Here is a 14,700-nt window from a genome sequence, read left to right as displayed (position 1 = left end):
TCGATCGGTTCATGTAATCGATCGTATTGCCAAACCTGATCGAAGAAAGGATTTTAAAACACATTGTGTCAAAAAATGGTCTTCCTCACGGTGAGTGATATTCTGCAACAGACAGAAATTGCAAAAATTTAATTTTTACTTTCGTTAAAAGTCGCATTCATTATCTTTTGATGCTCCTTGATGTTTAATTCAAACCTGGTCTTCAATCTAAACTAGAAATTTTTAAATAAATTAAATGCACCGCAGGTTCGCAAGATTGACATTCAAATTCAAGTCCCGCGACTTTGTCCTTAATTCGAATTCCTGTACATAAAATTCTAATTCAAAGACATCTGAATAATCATAAAATTCTGAATCCTCCGATTACACGTGCATCACTACAGAAAGGATGCCGGTAACTTTTTTGAATCAATGAAGATTGACTTCGTAAAATATTCTGGACATGTGCGGGAAAACAAAGATTCATTTCAAAAGTGATTATCGCAATTGAATTACTACAGGTTGGCGAGATTCTACACAAAGCTTTAAACGAAACTGCGACCTGATCTTTATCCTTAGTTGTATCAATCCTTTCCATTCCGTTTAGTATACCTCTTAATCAATAGAAAGAATGATACACATTACATCTTAACATTTTCTAGTAAGAAATCGAGCATTCGCATTTAGGGCAATAAGATCAGTCCTTGACAATGAAAATCTCCGTAGGAGGAATTTCGAATACGTATAATAATCTCCCTGACAGTTATAATAATTTATTCATGAAGCGAAGCGCCGAAATGACTGTACCGTTAACGAAAAGAGCAAGGATGAGTAAACGCATGTACAATAAGGAGGAAACTGGCGCGAGAGGAAAGAACGTTTTGGACGATTCACCTTTACCGTTAGAATCAACCGCATGACGCATTCATGGTCCACAAGGAATCTGCTCCCGGCTACCAGAAGCACAGTTTTTCCTAAACCTTTTCTCGTCGATCCTACCTCCGATTCTCGCGGTAGATCTAATTGTTCAAACCTTCTCGAGAACCGCTTCGCAGCTTCGAGTTAAAAAAGAGCTTCGTTTTAATCCGGCCGGCTATTTCCACGGTCGGGATACCCTGTTAATTATTCATCCTACATGTTATCGTATTAACAGCGTTCTATCTACAGAAAAAGTCTGCTAACGATGTGAAAGGTCGCGGCACGGATAATTGTTCTCGCTGATCTTGAATTACTGTGAATATGCGAGCCCGATCTCCCAAGTTCAGGTAATTCTCACGTGTAGGCAGCCGGTCTCCCTCTTTCTCGCAGGATCGCCGTTATATAATCCACGAGAAACGCGAGCACATTATCTCGCACGTATCTATCCCAATGTCTCTATTGCACGATCGATATTACGGGGCAATTATACACGCGTATGTAACGTCTTTCCTTCGAAAACGTATTCGCGCTGATGCAGCGTGACTCGCGTACGAAAAGCTGAAAGGACTGAACATCCGATTACCACTCAGTTACTTCTAACGCAGTTTAAATAAGCAGAAGACGTTTTTCATTTTGAGAAACGTTTCCTGCGGGAAGGGAAACGTGTTAAAGGTGAGCAGCGTTTCCTGAAGAGATAGGTTCGCAATACCAGTCACGGCCAATGACCAGCCTTGAGTACTCGACCATTAATAATTTTCTTCCTTTCCTTTTCCCATGAGCAATTTATTACATTGGTAAACGTCAAATCAGAATTTTCAAAACGATCGATGTTCCTTCACTTAAAATTAGTTAACAGGAAGAATCAAGGACGAGGTCCGCGAGGCATTCGGAATTGAGCATTGAACATTAGATATGTACGTATCGAGTTGCTTTCACTCGTGTCGCGGAAGTTATATGGATCTGGCAACCTAGAAACCTCAAATCGTATTCGGAGATTCAATTGCTCACGTTGGTTAATTATTATTCCTAATTGCGCGCCACTCTCTCGCATTCGAACGATTTTCATCGTCCGTGAGGTCTGAAAGGGAAAAACATTAGCTCGCTCGTTTCTTCGGCTGTTCAGAGGAAGTCGACCGCCAGAAGAAAACACGGTAATGACAGACCGCGGAATCGTTAAATGTCCGCGAAATTATAGAGAGAGCACAAAAGGTGGTGCAGTTGCGCGATCATACGCGTCGATAATGAAAAAGCATGGAAACGATGTAATTCTTCCGGTTAAAGCAAATTCGGTTCGAATTTTTACACGACGTGTCACACACTCCAGTGTCGTTTACTTTTGCTCTTGACCTCATGCGAACTCGAGTTCCATGCTTGCTCCCGTCTGCTTTCGTCGTGGTGACGACGCGTTTTATCGTACTGGTCCCGATCCCGGTAATTCGAATCCAGCGCTGATTCCGACTGTTTTATTCATGAGTCGTTCCCCGTTGGCGTAATTAGTTCTTTCATTAATACTCAAGTCTCGATGCGTGAAACGATCTACCTGATTCCACGCTTTCGTTCCAGATGAACATTGTTATTATGTGATAATTTCCATCAGCCTAGTTCTATAATTAAAATGCTTTCAAATCAATTAAGTATTGTAGAAGTGTGTCATTCTCAAAGCTTTCCTGTGTCCGGTTTCAGATGTCCAGGTACCTCGGTCTGATCCTCGTTATCTCGACGTGCACCCACGTGTGCGTGTACGGGGCGAAAAAATGCGAGGGGAACGGGTTGGGCTTGAAATACGTGTGGGGAGATGCGCTCACAGATCCCGCCGATTGTGTAGGTCCAAACAACATGCAGTATCCCCAGTAAGTGATCTCTTATATGGATCTCCGGTAGAATTTTGAGAGATGCCTGGTTTACGCGCGATACCGTTATTAAAACTAACTACTGTTGCATCGCAGAGCCGCGATATCGAGGAGTTACAAGAACCTGTGGGCGGGCAGTCGGACAGCGAGATCGCATCAACCTCGAACCGTCGATCCCGAATTGACGAGGCAAGCGCTTCTGCACAATTATAAAAGTGTGCACGGTGATTACTCAATCAGAGCAGAATCGTCGCGAAACGGTGAGTTCAATCATTTTTCCAAAACTGAATACAGACAGCCTTGAAATATTTACTATCGGGTTCTAAGACAAGATATCCTATCTGGTAGAAAAATAGCTTAACAGATTATGAACGAGCTGAAGATATGGCTCGGTTAAAAACATGCGGAAGACGAACTTGTCCCTCTTGTTCGAAGCTCAACAGTAGTTGGGCCGATTATTTGAATCAAGAATAAATGCGGGCAGATATAATCCATGTGCTCTGAATTTATTTATCCATCTCGTTTCTTATATAATTATTCACTGCACAAGCCAAGAATTAATTTATCAAATTATTAGAAACCCGCGCTTGTATTTGCTTTGTATTTATCTTATCTAATTATCCATAGCACACAATATGCAAATATTTTTTTCGTGTGCATTATGGTTTTCTGGGTGAAATTAGCAGTTAAATTCGCTTTTATATTATCTTTGGATTTACTACCGCGTGTACACTTTACGATACCGTTGTTCCTCGATAAGAACCGCGTGCGCTTGTTCTAAGGATAAACGCTTTTAGTTTACCGGATACTCGTGAAGCAGGCTTACATGCTTACAAAGCCGGCGTATTGACCATCAAAGGCAGGATGAAAAATGCACGAAAATCGGAACGGCCGGTTACCCACGCGATTATACGGCAGTTCGCAGCCTTGAATTATGCAGCTGTCCTTATGACACGAAAACCCGGTTTGAACGGAGTATGTGCGAGGTGAATTCCTTTTGAACCCGCTGTGCCAGGTGAATTCCTTTTGAAATTCGCCGATCGTAAAACTACGATTATTATTTGCGGAGGCGAAAAAATGCATTAACCTTTGCCTCTTCAGCATCGATTCTCGGACCTTTAATGCGGATAATGGCTCGCTGGCACAGGAGGACGGTAATAAGGCACCGTGTTATCCGGCCAATACAGTTATCGCTCGTTCTGTTCATAACGGGACACCGGCGACCCACTCGTCGATTCGAACACACGAGCCGACTGAATTCCAAAGAAAGGGCGCCAATCCCGTGAACGGGTTACCTCGTTAATCGTTACTAAACTCATTCCCAAATTCTTTTCCATTTAGAACCTCGTTTTTAATAATTGTCCTCAGTGTAACCGTGCTTTATAAATGTTCAGGTTTCGCAGAGAAGCCGAGCAATTTCTAGGTCAACGAAACTTGTCTTACTAGAAAAACTTCTAAGCTGGATATCAAGAAATTATCTTTACGTGCGCTCCATTTCCAGGCAGAGCATTTTCCCCGAAGGAGACATGCGGCTCTCCAGCCAGATTATGTAAAACGAGGTACAACACCACAGCGCCTATGTACGGAGTCAGTTTAACCAGCGGCCAGCCTGTGACGATTGTACAGAAATTTCCCGACCTCCTCCAGCAGGTTGTCTTCGAAGTTTGCGAGTGAGTATGAAATTTCCTTGACCTTCGTCCAACCCAATGTATCGAGAGACGAAGCATGATCGGTATGTGCGATTATTTTCTTAGTACGTCGGATCGTGATCTGCGATCAGATACAAACGACGTGATTCCAATTGAAATTCCGATGGTGAGTCGAATGTGGAACAGTGGGCTGAGCTGGTCCGAAGCGAAGTCTACTTCTCAAGCGTTTTCGGGCTAGTACTTACTCGCACGATTATCGAGTCATACCTAATGTATTAAGGGCAACAGTTTTCATTCCGGGAATGTTGATCGCATTCTGGTGTCTTTTGACATAAGAATTTTATCGCGATGTTTCAGATCAAAAGAGTGCGACGTGGTCCATGGCGAATGCACGCAGACGTACGTGCCGTACCTATTCCTGGTGATTCCGCTCGGGCCGGTGACTCTGACCGGTCAAGATTACGTTCTGGTCGAGAGCGGTTGTGTGTGCAAGCCGAGAAATTCGGCGAGCATCGCGTCGGAAGCCCCAGCCGTTCCAAGCTTTTAAACGTTCGTCGAACCCGTGAGACGGGCATCGAGCGCGCACCGGATGACGCAGTTCGAGAGTCTCGCGGTGAACGCGACGAATGGATCGATGGAAGGTGATCGAACAACCTCGCCGAGGGACCTAGTAACCTCTTTGACGGAGGATGGAACGCTCGAACCAGTAACGAAGTAGCTAGAAAATTGATTTCTCGGAAGAAATCTCGAATATGAACGATTTCGCCCTGCAAACGCTTTCGTCCATGCCAAACGGGGAAGGTAACTTTTACCGTGGACCGATCAGCTTCCCTAGTTTGTCCAGGACGTCGATTTCCACGAGGAACAGCTTTTTAGCTGAAGAACTGAAGATACAAACTTCTCGCGGTATCCCTGGTGATTCCGGGTTAGCGCGTAGACAATTTACGAATTTAGGCATCGAGATAAAGACTCATTTACCGTGGATCATCAATATCGGTAATCGTACAGTCGTGGAATTCGTTGATCCGTAAACTGTCTTTATGACAAGTAATTTGATTGAAAAAAACATTGACAATTAGACGTGCTTCACGGTTGAACAGTGGCGCGGCTTGTTCGTCCTCGTTTCTTTGATAAAAAAGAAAGAAAATAAGAATGAAGAAGTTATCTCAACGTGAAAAAACAAATCGGAGCAGTGGCGGTCGTTTCGCGGAATCCGGTCTCGGAATCCGATCGAGTTCACTAGACCTGCCCGCGAGCCGGTTTCGAGCAGGTGTATGAGACTGCTCGTGTGCAACAGTGCTCCGCGAGAAATATCGGCGAGAGATCCTCAGAAAGGTATCATAAAGTTATATCATTTTACTCGACCGTGTCCTAACCAGCCGGAGACATCCTTAATGCGTTGTCCGACACCCTGCGTCATTATCCAACCGATTCCGTCTCGTTCCTCCTTTTGAAACTCGTTTCCCCTGCGTTGTGCGTCGACGTGAAACTTTTTAACATCCAATTAGTTGAAGCGAACAAACGTTCCTGTTTTATAATTATCGGTCGTGTTCGTTGAGGAGAATATCTCTCAGTATTGTGTAGGCAATAAAAAGCATGGTGTTAGAATGTGGATCATTCCCATTGCAAGGATGATCCTTATTCCCGTGTCGGTTGAACAGCAGGTGATAAATGCCGCTGGCCCGGTTATGCCTCTCAGAACCGGACTCTGGAAGCTCGCGTCAGAACTGTACCGGCAAACAGGATGGACGTGCAGTCGCAGTACGAATGGACCGTACCATGAATTCCGATGAGTATAATGTACCGTTATCCGCTTTGCGGGACCCTTCACCTCGATTGACTACGGTTGGTTATTTCATAGACGAGAATCCGCCGCAGCACCCAAAAGTAGATGACTCGTGCCGTTGCGTTGTTCATTCATGCCGCGCCATATTAATCATCATTGATACTCCTCCGTTATCTTGATTTTTTACAAGCGTCGCTTCAAAATTTCGACGAACTTCGTGTTTGCAATTAACTAATATTGACAATTGAAGATGTTCTGATTCCGTATGTTGAACTTGTTAACTTTCTGATAAAAGTTTATCGTTAATCGTTGATTAAATGTACAGAAATTCTCGTTGACATTTTGCGGATCGACTTTAGGCGAGAAGAAATTGAATAGAAATACGAATTTACGCATGTTTACGTTCTGTGCCAGTGCCGTACATACATGGAAAGTGATAAACAGAGAAACGCCAGAATGTTATTAATACATGTGCAACGAACGATTTTTTCATACCACATGTCATCTTTTGTATCTATAGTTGTAATATGCAAGTATATACATATTTATAATTTATTATTAGACCACGATTTGTATTCTTAAATGAATGATCAAACTCTAATCCACCATCCCCCTTCCCAAACGCAAACGTGTCTGCTTTTTCCAATGGATTTCGAAGAACGAGAAACAGGTACAAATGTATAGTATACCTCGAAATCTATTTCTAGTAGCTAACGGTACTAAAAGCGACACGTAAGCAGGTAGTATGAATAACCGGAAAAAAATAAGTCGCATATACATATACATATTGAAAAAGCACACATGTATTCTCTTCGAACCGGTTTTCTATTTAGGAATGCACAAAAAGGCTCCGCGAAAAGAACATCAATCCTTATTCAAACTTTTTGCCAATCTTTTGCTTTTCGCGATCAAGCAATCGGAACAAGTAATTACTAATAAAACATAAAGTACCTTTTAGTGCATCATCGTGACTCTCCGGATTGCGTAAATCTTTAAAAGAATCTTCTTGATCTTGATCTTATTGCCACGGCACCTCGTATGCCATCATCCGCGGGAACGGCGCGGTTGGCGCGAAAATGTTGGTACGGTTTACTAGTTGTTGTGGTAGCACTGCAAATTGCTAAGCAACTTCAACTTCCTGTTTTAACGAAACGGCCACCATGTTGGCGGATTGATCTATTGTGCGTGTTTGGAGCGTCCGCGTTCACGTACTATTCGTTCTAACGTTCGATATTTGTGTATATAAGATTATATATCAATTTGCGAATCAGAAAAGACGCAATTATATCGCAGCGTCTTTTCTGGGCTCGCTGTTTCTTGACTCATTGCTGGAGAAACGAATTGAAGCATCATTAGTTAACATCGTGCAGCTTTCGCTTTTTACACCTTCTCAAGATGATGTACACGGTAAGTTGAGAAATTTAATTAAAGCTTAAAATAATATTGCTCCGAGCGACTTTATTTGTCTCAAATTGTTGCCTTCTATTCTGGATTTTTTATTTTCCAATAATAAATTACAGGGCACCACCGCGTCGCAGGACACGAGGTTTAGCGACAAGGAGAAAAAGCTTCTTAAACAAATGAAGTTTGGCGATTCCCTTACACAGAAGGTAGACATTCTTTTGTTATTTCTTTTATATAATTGCTCTCTACTTTGATATTCACTGCGAGCTGTTTCATTGTTAGGTGGATATGAGTAAAGTTAAACTGGATGTTATCAAGCCATGGATTACTACGAAGATCACCCAGATCTTAGGGATGGAAGACGACGTAGTGGTAGAATTTGTGTATAATCAACTGGAGGAAAAGGTGAGTAATTTCGTACACTATCGATTTAATTAGAAATTTAGTTTTAAGAGATAAAATTTAAATTAATAATATGGAATATGAAGAACGTTCACTTGGCTTTTTCCCCTCATCATAGGAAAATCGATAAATACACATTATTTCAGCACAATGTCTTGTACCAGTTACAAATGCTATCATCCAAAATCTGCACAATGTGCTGACTTTGGAGTTTAAAAGCAAGGAGGCAGAAACCATAGATAATTATACTTGCCTCATTGTTTTTTCTTTTTTTTTCTTAAATTTTGATAAACATCATTCATCCTGTATATCCCATGGTTTCCTATTTTTACTGATCTTATGAGTGTCCCATCCAAGCTATATCCCATATCAACAAAAGAAAAAACTGATGTAGCTGATCCTGCAACACTGTTACATGTGAAATCAATTTTTTATCACATATGTTTGAATTCCCCGTTAGTATAAGTAGAGACCGTTGGTGGGGCTCAACCCTATTGTCCAAATGGCATTCGGATGTGCTCCTCTCTGCATCCGATTGGCCGCCTTTCTATCAGCCGTCAACGCTAGCTGATCCCAGCCAGCTGGTATGTCAACGTCATCTTAGAACACTGCTGAAACTTCAACCTCAGCAGCTCATCCAACATCGATTCATCAACACCGGAGAACTGGCGAAATCGCGATAATCTCGCTACATCGCGGTGTTCCTGCTCGTCTCGTCTTTGTTCGGAGCTGCTCAACCCCGTGCTGCAGATGTCTGCGATGCTGTAACTACGTCGTCTGTTAGCCGTTCCGTCTGCTGTTCCTTCGTCCAGTGGCTGCCTTGTTCGAGGCGGTTGCACGCCGAAACTGCAACTTCGAAAGCGATGACGCTTTCAATCATCTGCACAACATTCTCTGACGATCGACTGGTGCTGTTCATGCCGAAACAAGAGGGAATCCACATGCCGCCATCCTCGATGCCTTCTTGTTACGCAGACATCGCTGCAACTGGCTCACCGGGAAGCAGGTTGCTCCGTCTTCAACGGCTCCGAACAACATCCCGAGGAATCGAGGATCCTTACATCGTGCAGGTCTGTTCACCAGTTAATGATTCTCCAGACATGCTGTCAATCACAGACTCGATTGACTCATGGACGATGCCCGGTGGTATCTCTACTCGATTTGACACACTTTGTCAGCGACACAGGTTGGTGGAACGGTGTTCCTTCTATTCCAAAATTAATCCTTTCTTTTTCAACTAACATTTTCAATTCGTACTTCTAAGTTTCCTATTTCAGCGTCTACGTTAGCGATATTAATTAATTGAGAAGGTATCAAAATGGTATCTGGTGCTACTTGTGCGTTTATCGATGAGTATGTTTTCTTTCCTAGCGTATTTTGTATACTAGTTGCATACGTGAAATGAGCAATTATTGGATGGTAAGGTAAATTAAAAATCTAAAAAATATATCTGCTTTTTCGAGGGGGAAAAGCAGTTAGTATCATGATGGATGTTAAGATTTCGATTTTTTTTATACAATTCCATATAACTCAACACTATTACTCAAAATTACGTGCACAGAAGAATAAAAGAACTACTGTATATTTTACAGTTTCCCGATCCCCGAAAAATGCAGATCAACCTCACAGGTTTCCTGAATGGAAGGAATGCCCGATCTTTCATGGGTGAATTATGGGACCTCCTGGTCTCCGCTCAGGAAAGTGTAACGGGCATTCCAGAGGCTTTCCTGCAACAAAAAAAAGATCAGATTAAAAAACGTTTGGTAATTACCGATTTCTTACATTGTTATTTTTTGTTTATAAAGTTGTATGAACTAATCCAATAATCGTAAAACAATTGAATAACTAGATTTTGACATTCAGTGAAATGTTCAGTTCAATGAATGTTTTCAATGCATGCAATTGAGCTTAGATTTTCGATTAATTTAAACAGTATATTATTACGCTCTAAGTTACGATATATCAATTCAGGAAGAACAGGAGAAGCTTCAAGCATCCTTGGCAGAGAAAGAAAAGGAAAAGGAAAGAGAGAAGGAGAAAGATGAAGCAGAAAACAAGATAAAAAAGGAAGAAAAGGAGCGTGGTTCATCGAAGGAACGTCGCAGAGATCGAAGTAGAGATCGCGATAGAGAAAGGTAATTTTTTAAGTCTATCATTTTCATTTCGGTTATGTATGCGTATTTTATATACGTATAATTCTGCTTGCAGAAAAAGAAGTCGATCGAGAGATCGACACAGAGACCGTGACAGATCGAGTCGTAAACGACGATCTTCTTCGAGATCACCGAGCAAAAATTCAGTTAAAGACAACGGAAAAGATATGCCTGAAGTTAAAGTCGAACGAGAAGATTCACCTCAACCCGAGAATGCTATACCCCTTATGCCTGTCAAAACAAAACCGTAAGTATTTATATTTTACTATTGATGATAAACTCTCCAAGATTATTTATTAAGGTGTTTGAACAGGGAAGCCGCAGTTGCAATATCTCGATTGCAAGCTAAATTAATGAGCATAGCTGATGGAAAGAAGAAAAATAATAATCGTACGCCATCTCCCGAGTCACTGGAAAAAACGAAGAAGTCTAGATCTAGATCGAAATCACCCGTGAGTCGAACGAAGAAATCTAGATCGAAATCACCGAGCCGTGATTCGAAAACCCGTCGTTCTCGATCACCCGCACCTAAGACAAGACGTTCTCGTTCCAAGTCAAGAACAAGAAGATCCAGATCTAGATCAAAATCAAGAAGATCCAAGTCTAGGTCGCAGGATCGCTCAAAATCGAGACGTACGAAGTCTAAGTCGCCAAGATCGTGTTCACGATCTCGTTCACGATCTAAAAAATCGAGATCGAAAAGCAATGACAGAAGTAAGTCTAGAAAATCGAGGTCCGACTCCAGCGATTCAAGGTCGTCAAAGTCTCGTTCAAAGTCGCCCGATAAGAGAAAGGATAATCTCGATTCCAACAGGAAACGAGATGCAAGTACAAGCAGTAGCTCCGAATCAGAGGAAGATAAAGGAGCGAAAGATAAGAATGATTTCGAGATTAGAAAGAAAAAGGACGGAGTGCAAGCAAAGAGGTCATATAGAAAGACAAACAAAGATGATAGCGGCAGTGACAGTGACTCGAGTCGAGAGAGGAAATCTGTTCCAAAACGAAGAAGTCCTACGCCGAGAAAAGACAGGGCACGGTCCAAGGACAGGGATAGATCGCGAGATAGATCACGAGATAGATCCCGTGACAGATCACGTGATCGATCTCGAGATAGGAATAGAAGGTATGTATAAATATTTTCCATTACAGAGATTCGTATTTGTTACAATGATCTAACCATTGAATTAATTTTTATTTAGGAGATCAATCGACAGGGAGAGGGAAAGAAGAAGAGAACGGGAGCGAGAAAGGGAAAGATTGGACAGATACAGTGGAAGTCGCAGCATGCGGCCACCATCTGTGCGTAGAGCACCTAGCAGGCGAAGGTGAGGTATTTCATTACATTACTAATAAAGCTTGATCTTAAATAAATAAACATGATTAATATCGATAAGCTTCTTGCAATTGTCATAGAAGCCCCCCTCGTAGAAGTCCGGCAAGATACCGTCGCAGATCGCCTAGTCCCGGGGATAGGCGCCGAAGAAGGTCGCTTGATCGAAGACGCAGATCATCGGAGAGAAGAGACCGACGTCGATCTCCAGATCGCCGTGACAGCAGACGTCGTTCGCCAGATGGACGGGATCGATCCACCAGGTACGATAGATCTTCCTCTCGCGACCGATCGAGTAGGCGGGATCGTTCCAGAGACAGGGACAGGAGGGATAGAGATCGAAGAGATAGATCGAGATCTAGGGATCGTAGATCTAGATCTAAAGATCAAAGGTCATCGGTGGATCGTTCGAGAGATGCCAAACGATCTCCCGATCGTTCAAGAGATGCTAAAGAGAAGATTAAGGAGAAGAAGGTGGAGGAAAAAGTTAAAAGATCGGCTGATACGGGATCGCGAAAAGAATTGCGAAACGGAAGGTCTAAGTCAAGTAGCTCGGAAAGTAGCGAAAGTAGTTCCTCTAGCAATGAGGATGAAGTGACCAGGTGAGTAAACGATTATCTCATACTTTCATGTTTTGTTACAGACACTTACGATTGTCGGAGCGTAAAGTCAGCTATGTTGTGTTTCCTGCTTAGCAGTTAATGGATGCTCTTGCATTTTCTAAGAACGCTTGTTATTGTCTTTGTGCAGGAAGTCACTTGAGCGGAAGTCATCTCAAGAGAAGCGAGAACGTGAGAGGGAGCGCGATCACGTGGACGACAAACGCAAGGAGAAGGAAAAGCCTGTAAAAGAGGAACCCATTAAGCGACCCGAAAAAGACGTCAAGAAAGCTGAACCTGTGAATATCAAGAAACCAGATCCCAGCGTTTCTCCTAAGAAACTTCAACCTGTTATCCTTCCTGTGACTAGGCACAGAGTACGTTCATTAGACACATATATTTACTCCAAATATATTTCATTTTTATACTATATTATGTTTGTGTAATTTGTTACAGTTTTCGAAGAGTTTGTCACGAACACCATCACCATTTAAGAAGACTGAAGACATTATAGCTGCGATTAAAGTTAAACAACCATCAAAGTAAGTTCATATAATATTTTTAATGAATTAATCAATACATCGAATAGTGTTCAAGTGTTCTTTTACATATTTGCTTCCAGAGAAGACAATAAGGAAGGATCACCGAAAGAAGAATCCAGTTTTTCCTCGGATACCTTCCCATTGAAAAAGGACGACAAATCTATGAAATTATTTAAGACAACATCCGAAGAAAAGAAGTCTGGCCAGAAGTCATCAGAGCCAGTAGTTTTGAAGAAACCAGTGGAAGTGATAAAGAAGTTAAAACGGGAAAAGCGTGATGGTTCTACGGATTCAAATGACAGTGAAAGCGAAGGTATAAAAAAGCTGGACAGACATAAACTTTGATTAACAAATATTTACAAGCGTACATATATATATTGACAATTCAGGGAAGAAGCGGCCCAGGAAATTAGAGAAGTCAAGAAAATCCAGGAAAACCTCTACGGATGAAGATAAATCGGACAAAGGAGATTCCAGCTCAGATTCCGAAGAAGAAAGAAAGCACGTGGAAAAGAACAAAAAATTCTCAAATCGAGGAGGTAATTTTGCTTATTTTCCATGTAGCTTAATATTGATTCTAATTTATTTTCATTGTAATAATTTTTCCAGACTTACTAGATGAACGTAACAAGGAGAGAAAAGACAACAGGAAACGGGAAGTGAATGAAAATGAATCTCGCAAACGATCGAAGAAAGAGATGGAAGAAGAAATAAAAAAATCAAAGAGAGCTAGGAAAGACTCTTCTTCCGGAGACGAAGATCAAAAAGTGAAAAGAGGCAAAGTTGAAGAAGATAGGTCCAAAGTACGCAAGCCCAAAAAAGATTCAAGTTCAGATGAAGAACCGAAAAAAACGCGAAAACGAAGAGACAGTTCTTCGGAGGACGAAAAATCAAGAAACAGAAAGTCAAGGAAAGATTCTACAAGCGAAGATGAAGGAAAAGTACGACTAAAGAAATCTAAGCGAGATTCAAGTACAGATGACGAAGAAATTGGAGAAAAAGAAGCAAAGAAGAAAAGGAAAGCAGAAGATAGTTCAGACGAAGAAAAGGTAAAGAAAAAACGTAAAAAGAAGACTAAGACTAGCACCAGCGAATCAGAGGTGATTATTCTTTTTTATAGAATTTTGTAAATAATTGTTTATTGAACTATTTACTATTCGTAATCTTTTCTTCCCAGGAAAGTGAAATAGAAGAAAAGAAAAAGAAGAAGGATAAAAAGCACAAGAAACACAAAAAACATAAAAAACACAGGAAGCATAAAAAGAAGAAAGTTGCCGATTCCGATGAGTCAGATGTAAGTGAGGGTAATACGGAAGAACTTGAGAAGAAACTCCGAGAAAAGGCATTGAAGTCAATGAAAAAAGGTCACAGTATAGAGAGGAGTGATTAAGAATTCGTGTGTCTAACTAACGAGGGTGTGTAACGTGTGTGTACCTCTGTATTTCAAGGCACTTGCCCTAAATGTATCATGAATACGTTTCTCTTTGTTATTATGCGATAAGTAGGATTTTATCATGTCACACTACTTGTGTAAAATAAGTCTGCTATATTAAAAAAAAATCGTCCTCTAGGCAAAACAATGTAATTTTTATGAACTAAACTTTAAACACTGAAGTTACAGAGTTGAATACAATAGTTGCTTTTTTTTTATTTAGTAGGTAAAAATAGTGTTTGTTATCACAATAGAAGCAATAATTTCTCGTATCACTTCAGTATATGATTTTTATATTTCCCAAAGTTGACACAACCGAAAATAAAAGGTAGACATACTATCTTTGTAGTTTATACGTTCATGATTTAATTAACATTTATTTTATTGGACTATAAGATTTACGTAAATCAAAGCTGTGTAAAAATGATTTTTCAATTAATCATTTTAACCAGTCTTGAAGAGACGTATTGAGTATTTATAAGGAATTATCACACCCTCTTGTTACGAGATTCGTATATAAATTATGTAATGGACTTTAATCAACAATCATTGTAAATTTATTTCGATTTATGAACTGCTACTAACTTTGTACGTGATGTAACTTTCACGTATACTGTAGTATTGAAAATACATGATTTTCAAAAAAAACAAACATC

The 14,700-nt window shown here is 41.0% G+C and overlaps 2 protein-coding genes across 5 annotated transcripts; both read left to right on the top strand.

Annotated features, from left to right (window-relative positions):
• The first annotated feature begins 9 nt into the window (after positions 1-9).
• LOC108627251 (uncharacterized) lies at positions 10-6,751 on the top strand. Its single transcript, XM_018028420.2, has 5 exons — positions 10-90; positions 2,581-2,747; positions 2,844-3,007; positions 4,249-4,417; positions 4,754-6,751. Exons 1-5 carry the CDS (start codon positions 76-78, stop codon positions 4,941-4,943), a joined length of 705 nt encoding a protein of 234 aa, XP_017883909.1. The 5' UTR covers positions 10-75; the 3' UTR covers positions 4,944-6,751.
• A 616-nt stretch (positions 6,752-7,367) lies between these two features.
• Srrm1 (Serine-arginine repetitive matrix 1) lies at positions 7,368-14,696 on the top strand. Of its 4 annotated transcripts, none has more exons than XM_018028391.2 (15): positions 7,368-7,589; positions 7,703-7,792; positions 7,869-7,991; positions 9,581-9,751; positions 9,960-10,123; positions 10,197-10,388; positions 10,455-11,264; positions 11,341-11,466; positions 11,555-12,073; positions 12,222-12,447; positions 12,527-12,612; positions 12,693-12,925; positions 13,002-13,151; positions 13,222-13,712; positions 13,790-14,696. In XM_018028391.2, the coding sequence occupies exons 1-15, from the start codon at positions 7,578-7,580 to the stop codon at positions 14,000-14,002; spliced, it is 3,606 nt and encodes a 1,201-aa protein (XP_017883880.1). In that variant the 5' UTR covers positions 7,368-7,577; the 3' UTR covers positions 14,003-14,696. The 4 variants fall into 4 exon arrangements, with proteins under 4 accessions (XP_017883880.1, XP_017883881.1, XP_017883882.1 ...); XM_018028392.2 differs by having other exon boundaries at positions 7,369-7,589; positions 11,558-12,073; XM_018028393.2 differs by having other exon boundaries at positions 7,370-7,589; positions 11,555-11,734.
• The last annotated feature ends 4 nt before the right edge of the window (positions 14,697-14,700 follow it).

Source organism: Ceratina calcarata, unplaced genomic scaffold, assembly GCF_001652005.2.
Source record: "Ceratina calcarata isolate Rehan_Ccalc_2016 unplaced genomic scaffold, ASM165200v1 scaffold449.2, whole genome shotgun sequence".
Classification (NCBI taxonomy): Eukaryota; Metazoa; Arthropoda; class Insecta; order Hymenoptera; family Apidae; genus Ceratina; species Ceratina calcarata.
This window is presented reverse-complemented; position numbering and strand designations above follow the sequence as displayed.